This window comes from Ursus maritimus, unplaced genomic scaffold (genome assembly GCF_017311325.1).
Source record: "Ursus maritimus isolate PB19 unplaced genomic scaffold, ASM1731132v1 scaffold_25, whole genome shotgun sequence".
Taxonomy (NCBI): Eukaryota; Metazoa; Chordata; class Mammalia; order Carnivora; family Ursidae; genus Ursus; species Ursus maritimus.
In genome coordinates, this window is record NW_024425008.1 from 12,828,557 (window position 1) to 12,844,560 (window position 16,004).

General features: G+C 43.7%; 1 protein-coding gene across 4 annotated transcripts in view; it reads right to left on the minus strand.

The window, feature by feature from the left end:
* TDP1 (tyrosyl-DNA phosphodiesterase 1) overlaps positions 1-16,004 on the minus strand; it is an 87,553-nt gene that overhangs the window by 20,070 nt on the left and 51,479 nt on the right. For all 4 annotated transcript variants that reach the window (XM_008698826.2, XM_040641542.1, XM_040641543.1 and 1 more), the window contains exon 14: positions 8,829-8,931. In XM_008698826.2, coding sequence (XP_008697048.2) covers positions 8,829-8,931 — 103 coding nt within the window. The remainder of the gene's footprint in view (positions 1-8,828; positions 8,932-16,004) is intronic.

Here is a 16,004-nt window from a genome sequence, read left to right on the forward strand (position 1 = left end):
CATGCTTTGGCACGCGCCTGTTCTGTGGTGTCTTACTTCACACAGAAGAAGCTTTGAGCCCTCCATGTCTGACAGGAAGCAATATGCTTTCCTGAATGCCATTTCTGATCTAAATTCTAGGGTATTATGGGGGGGGAAAAAAAAAGAAGTACCACTTTTCCCTTCAATCTGGATGTCAAATAATTTGAAGCTGTCGTCTAATTATCATTATTTATGTATCAGAGTGGTATCACTTGGCATTTTATAAAACAGAGGAAGGCACCCTCCCAGGCACAGATAAGTAAAAAGACAGTTAAGACAATATATTTATAAAACACTAGGTGAGAGGGTGGACATCTATCACACTTGAGAAATTACTGGCTTTTCCCTTCATCAGCTCTGGAAGGATAAGAGCTGTTACTGCCATGACAGATTAAGTTTAGCGGCTTACCTCAATCACAGAACAAGAAACATGTTCAAATCTCAGAGATATCGTTTATTTTTTAGTTGCATCCAATTAGCATCCTCAAGCAGTAAAACCTTACACAAGGTATCACGTTTTCCTGGGCAAAATGGTAATGACAGTGAGCCTTCTAGAAGAAGCACACTTAATCAAAGATGAAATCAAAGATGGACTCACTGACAAGAAAGTGAAGTACAGGGAGGTGGCTGTCTTGTCCTCCCTATAAGGCGGCATATGATCAACTGTGCTTCCAGGTGGGGGCTTAAGAAAAGCTTCACGGAGGAGAGTAAGCCCAAGAGGCCCAAGAAGGGTGGGTTTCTGATAAACAAAGGGCTCTGTCAATGGGGGGGAGTGCACTTAAGAAGAAAAAGGAACAGCATCCCATCACCATGGGTGTGAGGTCAAGATTTTGACCTCTGCCTTCCACCTTCTGTTGAACTGCTTGATCTACGAGTTGGTGCTGCTACTGCTCAGTACTTGCCAGTGCCAGGCACCGCTTCAACAATTTACAGGCAAGAACTCTCAGTTCTCAAACGATGCTACAAAGTTATTAGTGACTGCCCTGTCCCCACTTCACACTTAAAAAAGGAAGCCTACGGAAGTAATAGCTCCAAAGCCTAACCGCTTATAAACAGGACCCCAACTCCATCGTCATTTTGGCTCCTCTAGCACTGTGTGCTCCCAGACAGTTCCTTTGCTTGGTCCCCGGTATCTCTCCAATACTTCTACGTTCTCCTTCCACATGACTTCACTTTCTAATGGAGGCGAAGAACAGTAGCACAGGATCACACAACTAGTAAGTAGCAGTTGTACCACTAGTGCCCCAGCGCACCTTGCCCGCTAACAAGCACTCACAGGTGACTGGAGCACTGGCTGTGCAGGACACGTTGGGGGAGGGGTGGGAACAGAGGCTGGGGGGCATGCTGTTCTAGGTCACGCCCTGCTGTCACACAAAGGATTCTGGATGTCGTCTCGTGGGCCACGAGGAGACACTGCAGGTTCACAGGGGAATGCAGACCCTGGCAGGTGGGCAAGAGAGCTTCAGAAGTGTAGCAGCAGCCAAGATGGGGAGGGCAGAGATGGAATTAGTCTAGGGAAGGAGAAGACAAAGACCTACAGCAGCAGGCAGCAAAATTCTTGCTAGGGCAGAGGGGACAGGATGTGGCAACTGGATGTGGATAGGAAAGAGGAAGGAGTAGAATGCCAGAATGGGGCTGAGTGGGAGAACATGAAAGCTTAGAGGAAAACTCCACGTGAAACAGTACTGCCCAGCTGTAGCCCCGTGGGAAACCCTGAGTACCCTCAACAGATGGCCGGGGGTCAGAAGTGGTGTGAGAGGGTCAAGGCGGTGGCTCTTGTGAATTTCATTAGTTCTTCCAGCCAGAGCCACAGTCATGATGAGAGAGCAAATACATGTGGTATATATCAATTCTGGCAACAAAAGATAATAAAATAGCTTAACCAGAACAGAGAAAAGAGACTGTAAGAGACAAAGTTCTTGTGCATTTGACTGAAGCATTTTTGATTCTAATGACAGAAAAGAGAAGCTGCCATCTTAGGGGTAAACACATCAAGGGCTCAGAAGGAGCCAAGGTGCCCCTCAGCCCTAAGGCAAGCGTAGGAAAGCTCAGGCTACCCTTGTCTGGAGGAAACCATTTTGGACATTGACCCAGGATTCTCAGATTGTCGTGCACATTAACTCCCAGAGGCAGGAGTAGCTGTAGTCCACAAAGTACAAGGCAGGCTCAAGTCCAGGACTAAGTCAGTGCCTGACAAAGTATGTGCTCCATAAACACCAAAATGCATGAAGTTCAAATAGAAAACTTGCCTCTCCCTGATATACTCACAGACGCCCAAGGACTTGGAATAGAGCTACTAATCTTTGAAATTGTTGGATCTTTCCTATATTCAAATTTTTCTGAACCTAAATGAATTAGAGTCATGCACAAGTTAAATACACTCAAATGGGAGCGCCTGGTGGCTTAGCCGTTAAGCGTCTGCCTTCAGCTCAGGTCATGATCCCAGGGTCCTGGGATCGAGCCCCACATTGGGCTCCCTGCTCGGCAGGAAGCCTGCTTCTCCCTCTCACACTCCCCTTGCTTGTGTTCCCTCTCTCGCTGTCTCTGTCAAATAAATAAAATATTAGTAAAATAAATAAAAGTTAAATACACTTAAACGGACAAACCCAACAAAAATTATATACTTGATATATTGGTATTAGACCTCAAAAGAAGTCTTTAAGCACCTGTGTAACAATAGCTAAGTGAAATGTACCCTTGACATTAATCCCCAAAGCTCCCCAAAGTGTTCCCAAACACCGCATGGCTCTAACAGCAAGTTAGGTTCACTTGAGATGGTATGTTTATGGATTCATTCATTTAAAAGCAGAAAAAAATGCGAACAAATCAAAGTTTGGTTACCAGAGACTTTGCTTCCAGACCAAGCCCAGAGATTTCAAATGGCCTCTTTATTATGAATGAAAAATGGTGGCTCCCCATCTACTATTTTCAGGCCACAGAGAACATCCCTTCATGCAACCATTGCATTGGTTCCTGAGTGACAGGTCCTTATTATGGCTGTCGGAAGTGCAGAGCTGAGGGGCCTTCTAGGTGACTGCCTCAGCAGTGTCTGAGACTCTTCATTCTGGGCACCAAACTCAACTGTTGGCAAATGCTAACCTCAAGTCAGTGTTCCGGAACACAAGGATCAGGATGGCCTACCGGGGAAGGACAACAGTGGCAACTCCAGTTGCTGATCGCTCAGAAACGTGGGAGTTTTGGACATGGAGCTCTGCTAAGAAGCACAAAGGTGGGCTGATCTCAAGAAACCGGATTCTGGATGATGTCCAGTTAGAGAAATGATTACAGAACTGGGTATTAAGTAGTCTATTTGGCAAACTTGTAACCAAAAACATTAAAAGGCATGTCTTACTAGCACTGAAGAGGAAACACAAAGCCTCATTTTATAACAAACCGTGTTCTCATTAGTAACCTTTTGGAGACTAACAGATACAGAAATTTTAAGAACATCTACTAAACAGAGAGGGATTGGCATTTGCAAGTATCGCAACAGACTGAGCACATGCACGTGCTTTAATTTCAGCAAGGCAGGTGAGCAATTCTATATTGCAAATTGCTTACAAACATATTTGAACACCTACTACACACAACACCCACTGGGCTAAATCCATGTGGTGTCCAGAGCCATTGTTCTCCACATTTGCTCTCCTCACAGAAAGGACAGTGTGTACTCTAGGAACTGAAAGGAAGCAACACCAACTAAGAGATGTGCCAAGCCCCAGTAGAAAGCAGCTCACAGTTCAATCAAGGAGACACACAAGTAAATAATAATACAAACGATATGTGATTAGCCTACATTCTAGAAAGCTGTGGGATGCAGAGGAGGGGCACCTGGACTGGAGATAAGGGAGACAGGTGGGTTTAGGGGTATAGGGGTCCTGTTCCTGATATAGATTAAGGCTGATGAATGATGGCATTATGGTCATTGGGTATCCACTCGACTGGGCCATCAGATACCAGATGACCGGTTAAACATCACTCACTCTGGGGGGGTGGGGTGGGGAGGGTCTCTGAGGGTGTTTCTGGATGAGAGTAGGAAATGAGCCAGTGGACTGAATACAGCAGACTGCCTCTGACCCCCCAATGTGGGTGGGTATCATCCAATCTGTTGAGGGCCTGACTAGAACAAAAAAGCTGAGGAAGGGTGAATTTGCCCTCTGTTGGCTGGGACATAGGTCTTCTCCCAAACTTACATTGGGACTGAAAGCATCAACTCTCCTGATCCTCAGACCTTCAGACTCTATAGCTGGTGAAATTACATCACTAGCTCTCCTGAGTCTCTAGCTGGCAAAGGCTGGGACTTCCTCGCCCCAAAGTCATGTGAGCCAATTCCTCACAATAAATCTCTCTATATGTATCTATATATCTTATTGGTTCTGTTTCTCTGGAGAACACAGATGGGCTTGACTCATAATAGGAACTAGTTCTGTATGGCCGAACATAAGGGCCAGGAAACAGAGAGAAGTGGTCAGGCCCAAAGAGTCAGGAGTCACGGCATGAAGAGAAAAGTAGGCCATGCCAAGAAGTCTGGCTTCTATCTTACAAGATTTGAAAGTGGATGACATGACCTGATGTATGGTCTACAAAAACACTCCGGCAGCCGGTGGAGAGCAGCTTGGAGCTGCCTTGGGAAGCATGGTGGGAGGATACTACAGCAGGAGTTGACATGCCCTGGACACAGTGGCAGCAGGAATGGCCAGAAGTGACCAATTATCAGGCAGCATTATGCAGCAAAACTTGGGTGTAAAAGAGTGGCCAGAGATGACTTTGTACACTTTGAGCTAGGACGGTGGGGTGATAATAGTAATCATTAATCAAATTTTTATAATAGTATGGCTTAAGTGATGAAGATGATTTTGGTGAGATTTACAAGGCCCATATCCTCAGGTACCTTTTGAATAATATAACTTGAATTGTAATTGGAAGAGTATCTTATAAGCTTCAAATTATTTGAAAATTGGCCCGATGACATCACTAATCTTGCTGAAAAAACGGGGCTTTCTACTGTCCACGTGGGACGAAGTGCAATTTCACTGGGTCCTGCTTGCCTGTCTCCTTCAGAACAGGAGTCCAACCTCGAAGTCTATGGCCCACATCCCAGCCCCTTCCCAGGCACACAGAACGGCCTGCTGCTCCTCAAGTATAACACGCACTGGTCTGACTGGAAGCCTCATCTCCCTTGATGCAGCGTTAAGCTCATAACTCGGTTTTCAAGATCCAGGTCAAACGTCATCCCCTTACAGAAGCCTTGCGCAGGCCCACCAGGCAGATTACGTGCTCCCTTTCTCAAAGTCCTTACACTGTGTATCACCTACACCACAGTTCTCATCACATACTATAATCCATGAGCTTCATGAGAAAGAAGACTCCATCTCGTTCCTCCTCCTGTTCCCAGGGCTACTGAACTGGAGGCACGGGGAGCTGGTGGAGCTGAACTGGAGGCACTGGGAGCTGGTGGAGCTGAACAGGGTGACTTTGAGGTCATTCCAGGCAGGCTGGAATGTTCAGTGACGAGTCTGGGAGACATCCGAGGAGGGAGCCGTGGAGTTGTGCTGGACAGTCTCTCCTTCAGAAGCTAAGTGTCTCATTCTGTGTTCGAATTACCTCAGCAAAATGACAAATCACCTCAAGGCAAAGATCTTTGGGTTGCCCTGAGTCAAAACCATAAATGTTAACTCTGTGAAGAACAAGCAAAGGTCCACTGGTTTTCCAGAAGCTTCACTTATCAGTAAGTGACACAGTAGCTTAAGGACAAAGTCTCCTCTGTTGCAAAATTTCTTGACGTGGTTTTATGCAGACTGATAAAACACCCATCAACTCACTTGTGGGTGATACCCTCACGCAGTAGCTACCTGTGGGATGGCTTCCTAGCCATCTTCCCTTCTCTGGGAAACAGGCCCACTATCATAGGACAGGGTCAGGGCAGCGCAGAGGTGTGAAAAGCAGACCGAAACTTGAGCAGTCCTTAAATGCAAATGGCTGGCAAATGAGGGGACAAGCCGCTGTGGAGGTATCACCAGTGGCAGCCACCCAGACAGGTGGTATACTGCTGAGGTCCCCAGGGCTGGCCCAGCTCCACCCCTCCCAAGTCTCCGCTGTGCCACTGATTCCATGACATGCCTTTCAGCAGCTTTTCAGAAAACTACCTCCTTCTGCGGGCTTATACAAGCTCAAGTTTGTTTCTGTCAAGAGCAATGAAAAGGACCTGAATACCCACTTTCAGCCCTTTGGGTTCTGCTCACTCACGCCAGTTACTTCTCTCCCAGTCTTGGCACCTGGACATCTCTCAACGAAAGTGCCTTTTTAAAATGACCTTCTTGCTCAACTTGACTAGTAGGTTCCTTGGGAGGAAGAGGTCAAACACTTTTTAAGATTTGAGAGAGAGGGAGAGATAAAGAGAGAGAGGTGAGGAGGGCAAGCGGGGGAGGAACAGAGAGTCCCAAGCAGACTTCCTGCCGAATGTGGAGTCTGACATGGGGCTCGATCCCACGATCCTGAGATTATAACCCGAGCCCAAACCAAGAGTCAGACACTCAAATGACTAAGCCACCCAGGCACCCCAGGTAAAATACTTCTGTGTCTTGTCTACACACCTCATTTTGGCACCCTGCCCAAATAATTTATGGTTCAGTGAAGGACACAGACAGTTCACCCAGAAAAGAGAACGTCTGACGAGACAGTGACGGTTTTGAGTCTTTACTAGTGTTATGGAGGAAGCCTGCTTTAAAGCACTGTTCTAGGATCTGTATCTGAAGACATGCCAAGGAACCTGGATTGCTGGATAAAACGCTATCTTTTTAGTCACTACATTAATTACATGGTCACTGTGCTTGGAGGTTCACTCTTGAATCTTATCAGCATAGCATGGAAGGACGGAATCCATTTTTAATATTCTTGCCTGATAGTCTTTATAAATAACTGAATCTCTTATCTAGAATGTACTGTAATGGAGCTCTTTCTTATTCCAACAGTATAGAAGAGTCTAATTTGGGGATTCTAAATGATTATGCCTATTTTTTCCTCTATTAGCTGTCTCTAATGTACAGATAGAAATAGAATCAGAAGTAAAAATTAGCTTAGCAGGGTCTAAAGGACCTGAAGTGCAATATACGTTTTTCCTATTACCATTTTCATGATGAGGCATCGAGTCAGAACAGTTAGAAATGTCTAGAATTTTGCAAATGTGGACAACAAAAGCCAAACAAGAGGGACATGGAATTTATTCCTTAAGCTAGGAAATAATCCTGACCTTAGTTCACAGCTATGGTCACTACAGTCACACCAAATTACTATTATTACCCTAGTGTTATGAATTTACTATTTCCCTGTGATAAAGCTGAAAGATCACAGGAAGGATCAGTTAGAGATGGTGGCTTGAGGGCTGGAGCCCACTCAGCTGTGGAACCCTAGGGAAGTCACTTCCTTGTCTATAGCAAAGGGGGAACCATCGGTCTCCAAGGAAATGGAGGGGGCAGCTGTAAGCAGCGTTAGGATCTGCTCTGACTCTGAAGGAAAGAAACAAAAAGTGCTAGAATTTCATGATTATTACCCTTAGGAGAAACTTATTTGACAGTTATGTAGCAAAACCCTCTGAATTGTAGAAGAAAAGGATGGAGAAAGATTAAGGTAGGAGGGAGAGAGGGAGGGGGAGAAGGAGGGAGGGAGGGAGGGAGAGAGGGAGAGAGAGAAAAGGACTTTTCACCAGAGTGTAGAGGGGAGGGATAGTGAGGAAGACCGCCAAGCTCGGGGGGAGGTGCTCTCTGGCACGCCTTCTGACTATGCCGACAAGTCACATGCGTCTGGACTGAAGCCTGAGGATAAGTACACAGCACTCCCTTAGCTAAATATTCTGGTCTAGTCCAAGCGGTTTACAATGGAGCTGCATCATGTGTGTGTTTATCAGAAGTTCAACTATAGCAGGTGGCAAAAAAAAAAAAAGCATTAACCACTTCATCGTGTGGGCTGTTCTGACTGCATTCCACCGAATGTGTGAGTGAATGTGAGAGGCAAGATAGGTGGTCTTGGGGTCTGTGTGCCCCTCAGAGTGGGAATGTCTCTCTGGGCCAAGAGTGGTTTTAGTGTTTAGAAATCAGAAGGCCTGTACAGCTAGTCCCTACATTAAAAAGCAGCCATACTGTCCAGTGTTCAGCTGCAGAAACTGAGAGCTGCTCCAAGCTGGGAGACAAGCTGGGCTAGACGCCTCAAGAGAGAGACACAGCTTCCAACTTGGTGTGTTTCTAGGGGGCATACCAGTGACTCTGGTCGCACAGATTCTCTGTGACCTTCTGAACTCCTTTTCAAGCAGATGTTGTAAGCTTCCTTGCCTCCTGACTTACACTCATGCCACTTCCAACATGGGATGCCCTTCCCTCTCCTCTCCGCCCACCTTAAACTCTAAGCATTCTTTCCTCTCGCCCCCCCAAATTTTCTAGCTTCCAAAGACCTCCTCCAAAGGAACATCTTGCTCTTGGCTGACTCATCCCTTTGGTGACCTGTCACTACCATCTTGTAATGAATCTTAACAATATTTAAATCCTGCGAAACATGTGATTAACTTTACCCAACGCAATTACCTTCAATCTGTCATCAGGTACGCTCCCTGAGAGCAGCAATCTCACGGCACTCAGAATAGTGAGTGCTAAATATATGTTAGCACAGGCCAGCAGTTGAGAGCGCAGGCTCTAGGTTAGAACTCTGGCCCTGCTACCTCCTGGCCTTGGGCAGGTCATGATGATCAAAGGAAGAGAACATAAAAATCCAACTCGTTTCACGTGTGACCACTCAGGCAGGTTCAAATGTGAACTTACAAATGCTGACGGCAGGAAAAGGACCCCAAGCTCATAGGAACGGATCATCAGCTGGGTGCCGTTCTTCTCTAATGCTCCCCAGGCGGCCCTGGAGAGATTTGCGCTGCAGGACAAGGACAGAGAAAGGGCTGACTCAGTGAGGCATTTCAGCTCAGGTCAAACTTTCACAGCTGCGAGAGCATCGGTCAAAACCACAGATAGCTGCAATCACACTCATTCAGTTTTTGGCAGCATTGTGCATTTTTAAGAAACAGAATACTAAATCCTGCTGTGCTATAATCCCCAGGATTTAGCTAATTGTTAATTTGGGGCAGCTTCACCCTTATCTGCGTTCCCTGCCCCCCCCCCCAGGACAGCTATTAAAATAATTATCCTTTTTGGATTTTTTTCCCCCTCTGTCTAAAGCCCTTTCTTTTCATGACTGGTGTAGCCAGGAGGTCTGATTTTGTTATTTACTAAACTAGCATTTAAGAAAAAAACTATGTTAATATGATCTTAGGTAGTATCCTTAAGCTTCACACTTCTTTCTTCTGCCCTTGGTTTTGGGCCAGGAAATACTAAATTCTACTTTCAATCTAAGGAAAACAGAGGAGGGCAGTAGACTGGCATTTGTATCCAAAAAGAAACGGTGTGTTTGGAATCCTGTTTCATATAGGCAGAGAGTCGCAGGTATGCCTAAAAATCACAGGATGAAGCAGAAGGAACGAGCCCTGGAACTGACCAGATGGGAGGCACCCAGATGCAGTCGGGATGCCTGGGGACAGACCTAAGCTCTGAGGCATCAGCTCTAGAAACATGCTCTCCTGCACCAAACCAGGCTGAGAACCCTCACCCACCAGTTAATTAACATAAACCCACCATAATGTTGTTTTTTTATTTCCAATGAGGCACACCCAAATTCTGTTTTTAGAATAGGAAATATTCTCAGCTACTCAGACCCTTACAGCCCGACTTCAAGGACAATGGAATTATTTCAAAATTTGTTCACTGGGGCATCAAGTATTCTTCTGAAGCAAGTACTGAACTGGCGTCACAGGAATCACAGAATCAAAGAGAGCCAGTCACCAAGAAAAGTGAAAAGTATGACCTCTGTTCAGGGTCCTATGGGGATAGACAAGGACTATGGAAATCAGAGCTAAAAAAGTGCTAAAACAATTAAGCTAATAACTTTATATGGACAGACCTGCCTGCCTTCTTTCATGGACCATCCTGAGAACAACAAATTCTACTTTGTTGCTCAAGGGCTACAATCATGAACACCACCATCTGTGATGGAGCTCAAGGATGGAAAATGCAGGGGAAGTGGGGAAGTTCACAATAAAGTGGTACTATGATGCTAGAAAAAACTGTTTCCTTTAGAAGTCCAAGAGGATAGCTTGTTTGTAGGTCTCTCACGCATTAGTAAAAGATAGTGACCTCCTGGGCAAAGGCACAGGTCTAATGGCACAACCAACTAGTTAGCGTGAGGTGGAAGCAGTCTCTCGTTGAATATATCCCCCACTTTCTAGGTTACCGCCTGATTGCTCCCTTGACTTGTAACAGCTAACCATCATACACCAGAGGTACTTTCTGGAAGGCCTGTTTCCATTCTTCACTAGTCATTTCAACGTTCCAAGACCGAAGGGCTTATTCCAAGGTAAAGATCATTGGAGACCACGAAGACACCTCTTCAGATTGTTTCTTCTAATCCCTCCTTTGTATTTATAGCATCGAATAAAATCCTAAGCATCTGGAACAATAAACTATATTCTAAGTAATTATACTGAAAGTCACTTGTAAGCTGTCTAGGTGATAAATCAGTATTCCTTGAAAGAGCACCTTTAATGATTCTTTGTATCTGAACACACTTTGGATCCCTGGTACCCAGGGCAGCCAGGACAAAGGGGTATTTTTCCCAAACTCCAGCCCCACCTGCAGTGTGTGTGATGTAGACGGGCACCTACAAGTGTCTGGCAGAAACCCAGTGTCTTGTGAGGTACAGTGACAACACAGGGCTGCTTAGGACAAGTTCTTTTACTCCCAAAACTCCAAAGGAGTTCTATTTTTTCTCTTCCATTCAGGATCTAGGTCTCTTGCTGGTCTTGGCTTCTAGCTATGGCCACTGCTGTTACTCAGGTTCACTTCTACCCTGTTCCCTATCCTTGTTCTTTTGGTTTTCTTCTGCCTCCTGCTGGATGGAGCTGCTCTCTCCTCTGCCAGTGCTCGGGTCTGTTTTGCTGTTGTTGCTGGGTGTCAAATGATGCTTCATCAGAGAGGGCTGGGATTTTAAAATTTATTTTCTATCCTTTAGGGGTATGGGAGGATTCTGAAAGTTGGAGGATTCCAGACGGTGGGGTCCTGGAAGTCCAAAGTTGTACTGTCCCACAGAAACTCTGCCCACGCTGCTAAGTAAGGTGAATAAAACGGTTTCTCAGAAACAGGTGTGTGGCAGTCATGGTTCAACCAGAGAAGCAGAACCACAAGAGGAATGTCTATGAAACAGAATATGTATTAAATTTACAGGAATTTAACTTACGTAATTGCAGGAGCTTCTAAAGCCTCTAAGGGCCATCTTTGCCCTGAAGCTGGAGTTTGAAGTCTGCAGGGCTGGCAGAAGCCAGGAAAGATGCATATACAGCTAGAGCCACAAGCTAGAACCAGAGGCAACAAGCTGAAGCCACAAGTAGAGACTAAAACCATGTTTGCTTGTGTTGCCTCTGGCATTGGGGGGCGGGGGTGGGCGCAGTCTGTGTACACATACCAGGTGAGGCCAGGGTTTAGAGGAGCTAAAACAGGAAGCTGCAGCGGGTGCAGAAGCTGCCGGTCCCACTGCTGCCTCTTGCCAACAACATGAGCTGACTCAAAAGGACAACGCTTACGTTATAAAAAGGGCTGCCACTTCACCTGTGCCCTTCAAATCTCCAAAAAGAATCTCCTCTGGGGCCCACTCCAACCAGAAACATACAAGAAAGGGAATTCTGGAAAACGTGGTTCAGCCTATGCATACTGACACATTACAAAGCCACCACAAGATAGGATTTTTTTCTTGAGCCCCCAGCTAAGTGGACCAATGGTCAGTTACTGAACTAGGCAATTTATAGGCCCCTTAATGACAAAGAGCTCAACTGGTAGTAGATGACCCTGACATAGCTTGTAAAGCATGCCTGCTAATTAGAGACCCGAACTCAGTCCAGAATATGGAAATTTCGTCCAAAGTTGAAACCTTTAAGAGTAAATTTAAACTGATAAGGTGTAACAAAGTTCAAGGAAAGCTCAGGAAAGCATAAGGATGCCACCTAAGTAAGGTCCACGGAAAAGACAGATGTTAAGAAAAGATCCCTCACCCCTAATCGGGAGAGAAGATTTCTGTCCTGACTTCCCCATTAACAGCAACATGCTAACACACTCTTCTTCCCAGGCATAGTTTCTTGTTCCTAGAATGAGGGAGTTTTGGCCAATGTGGCCATAATCCGTTTCTGGATCACAGTCTACAATGACTAGAGACATCCACATCCTAACTATATAGGTGCCCTCCCCCTACATATTCCAACCAGAAAGATTAAGTCCATGATACTCACTGGGAGCTCACTGCTGAGGACTGTTTACCTGAATGTTCATGGTAATGTGTTGGGGAAACAGACATACAAGAAAGAAGGGAACAAGGAAGAGGACCTGGGCCCATCTGGCTTCATGCATCTTTAAAAGTTTAAAGTCTGGTAACATCATCTGCCAACTCCAACCCTGGCCTGAGCACCTGTTTGAGCTGTTCATTGAGTTTACTTGTAAGATTTAAAAAATTTTTATTTATATAAAATTTTACTTGAAGTATTATAGTTGACATATTAGTTTTGAGTTTACAGCAGTGATTTGACAATTACATCCATTACAAAATGCTCACCACTGTAAGTACGAGTTTTAAGACTTTGTTAGAAGGTGTACAAAACCACAAGGATGACGGTTATGGGAACATGTGTCCACGGAAAAAACATTTCTTTCATCCTGAGTACTTAATCTAGGCAGCAGCTGCACAATGAGTGCAGACATGGCTAACAGACTGAGCTTTTAGCCACATCTCTTAGAGGACCGGGGGTGGGGGTACAGATACTTTCACAGACAGATGCAATAAACAGAACGTTGGCAGTAGATGTGAGAGAAGATGTAGACAGAGCAGCTGTGTGACGAGGAGGGAAAATGATTAACTCTAGCTAATGCTGCTGTCACCTCATCCTAAAATCTGGCAGGCAGTATGCCTGTCTTTCTCCCCTTCCCCCTCTCCTCTCCCCTCCCCGCCCCCATGCAGTTATTTTCCATTTTGCATTTGCTGGTTTTCTTGTATTGCTCTTGGACTCGGTTTCTTTATGCATTGAAAAATAGTTTCACAAGTGATATGGAAAGATACTCCCTGTGAAAGATTCAAGTTGTATATAGGTATACACAAGGAAATAATCTTTAATTTTGATGGGTTTTCCCTCTAAAACATCTTTCCTGTTTAGACGATCACCAACAATGTATAAGAGACTCTTCTTGGATCCTTGAGAAGACTGGATGGATAATATCTATGAAAATTTTTGCTAACCTAATAGGCAAAATAGTTCTCACTTAACTTTCTCTGATTAGTGGTGGTCAGTGTTTTTAAATGTATTTATTAGACGTCTAGGTTTACTTCTGTGAGTTAACCATCTTAAAATTATGTTACTTGTCTTTTTTACTGATAAGAAGTATGCATAGTTTCCTACTGCTGGTCTAACTGCCATAAATTTAATGGCTTAAAACAGCACAAATTCATTATCTTACACTTCTGGAGATCAGAAGTCTAAAATGGGACTTCCTGGACTAAAATCAAGGTGTTGGCAGGATTGTATTTCTTCTGGAAGCTCTAGGGAAGAATTCATTTCCTTGCCTTTTCCAGTTTTTAGAGGCCACCTGCATTCCTTGTGTCTCCATTCCTCCACCTTCAAAGGTCAAAAAGGTCAGAGGAGTTCTTTTCCTGTTGCCATCATTCTGGACTTCTCCCTCTTCCACTTGTAAGTGCCTTTGTGACTACAATGGGCTCTCCGCGATAATCTCCCACATTATAATTCCATCTGCTACCTTCACGGGCTCTGGAAATTAGGACAACTTTGAGGAGCCATTATTTTATCTCACGGTGCTTTGCATATATTGTAATTATGCAGCAAATGTTCTCCCAGTTTGTTGAAGCTGCTAATGAGAACCTTTATATTTCAGGTCTTTCTTGCTTGCTTTCTTCCTCTTTTGGGGGAGAGGAGACAATTTATCCAAGTTGCAATTTTTTCCTTTACCATATTCTGAATTTGAGGTCTTGTTTAGAAAGGCCTTCTTTATCCATCCTCAAGTGGTGTCTTTTGATGAACTAAATTTCTAAAATATTTTTGAAATCTAAAAATACATCAATTTTTTATGGTCAAGTGCACTTCTGTACCATCTACTAAACCTTTGCCTACTCCAATGTCATGAGAATATTCTTCAGTTTTCACATCATAATTTTAGCTTTCTTGCTTAGGTCTATCATCCATCTGAGATTAATTTTGTTCATGGCTTAAGATAGGCCACAGTTTGTTTATTCTGCATGGATATCCAACTGCCTTAACCACCATTTACTGAAAACCTGGTGCCTTTGTCAAAAGTCTTTGATTACATCTATTTCGGGACTCTATCTCATCAATTAGAATATCTATTCTTATACTACACCACAGTCTAACTCTCATTTTATGCCAAGTCTTCACATCAAGTGCTGTAAATACCTTCCTTAAGACCATCTTGGCTATTTTAGATCTTTTGTATATACACATGTAAATTCTGCAATCGGCTTGTTCTTCTCTAAAGTTGTCTTGCCTATTCTTAATACCTTGGATTTTCAAATTTTAGAATAAGCTTGTGATTTCTTATAATAAACTCTGCTGGGATTTTGATCAGGATAGTAATGAAATCGAAGAAGTTGGGAGCAACTGATGTCAATATTGAATCTTCTAATCCACGAACACACACACACACACACACACACACACCTCCATGTATGTAATTTCTTTCAGCACTATTTTATTTATAGTTTTCAGTGTAGATGTTTTACACAACTTTTGTTAAATTTCTAGCTATTTGATGCTTTTGATATTTTTTTAACTTAGAACTTTACTATTTGCAATCCTGTCACCTGTCATACAGATAGTTCTACTTCTTCCTTTATGATCTTTATGCCTTCAATTTCTTATTGCACCAGCTATAGAACAAAAAAATCTCAATCTTAAATCTGTTATTATCATTTCATAAGGCTTCTCCCCATACCACTATCCTGCAATCACGCAAAGTCACAGAAATCCTCCACATTATCAAATCCAATGGAAACTCCTTTGACCTCATCTTCATCTCTTAGCAGCAAATAAATTTCATAACTCACCCAAATCCCTCCTTTAAAAATGAGATATTTTCCCTTGATTTCTGTTAAACTTTGGTTTTCTACTTTCAATCTCTCTGGTCACTTCTATGTGATTTCTAAATACTGGAGTGCCAGGAATGTGTCATACGCCATGCTAAGCTATTAACAGATGATCACTCAGACAAAAGAAGATTCTTAAAATTAAAGCCTCAATGAAGGGACACCTGGGTGGCTCAGTCGGTTAAGCGGCTGCCTTGGCTCAGGTCATGGTCTCAGGGTCCTGGGATCGAGTCCCGCATCAGGCTCCTTGCTTAGCAGGGAGCCTGCTTCTCCCTCTCCCTCTGCTGCTCCCCCTGCTTGTGCTCTGTCAAGTAAGTAAATAAAATCTTAAAAAAAAAAAATTAAAGCCTCAATGAAGAGACACTTTTATAATGCAAAATTTCAAATCAATAGGAAAATAATCCTAATCCATCATGAGAAAAAGTTAACAGAAAATAGGATTAGACTTAGGTAACTGACTAGATGGTAATTTAAAATTAAATATATTTAAAACGATGAGTATGAAAAAAAGTGAAAAAATGCAAATGTGACATTAGCAGTTAATGCACAGCACCTATACATACCACAGTTTAATCCCTTTATTATTATTCTATTAATTCTCACTCTGAACTATTAGATTCTATATCTATAGTATATACTATTATCCTAATTTAACTGATGAGAATAAATCAGTTAAGTAATTTGCTGGTGGTTTCACAGTATGTGGTGAAGCAAGAATCTGAACCCTGCAACCTGACTCTGCTCTA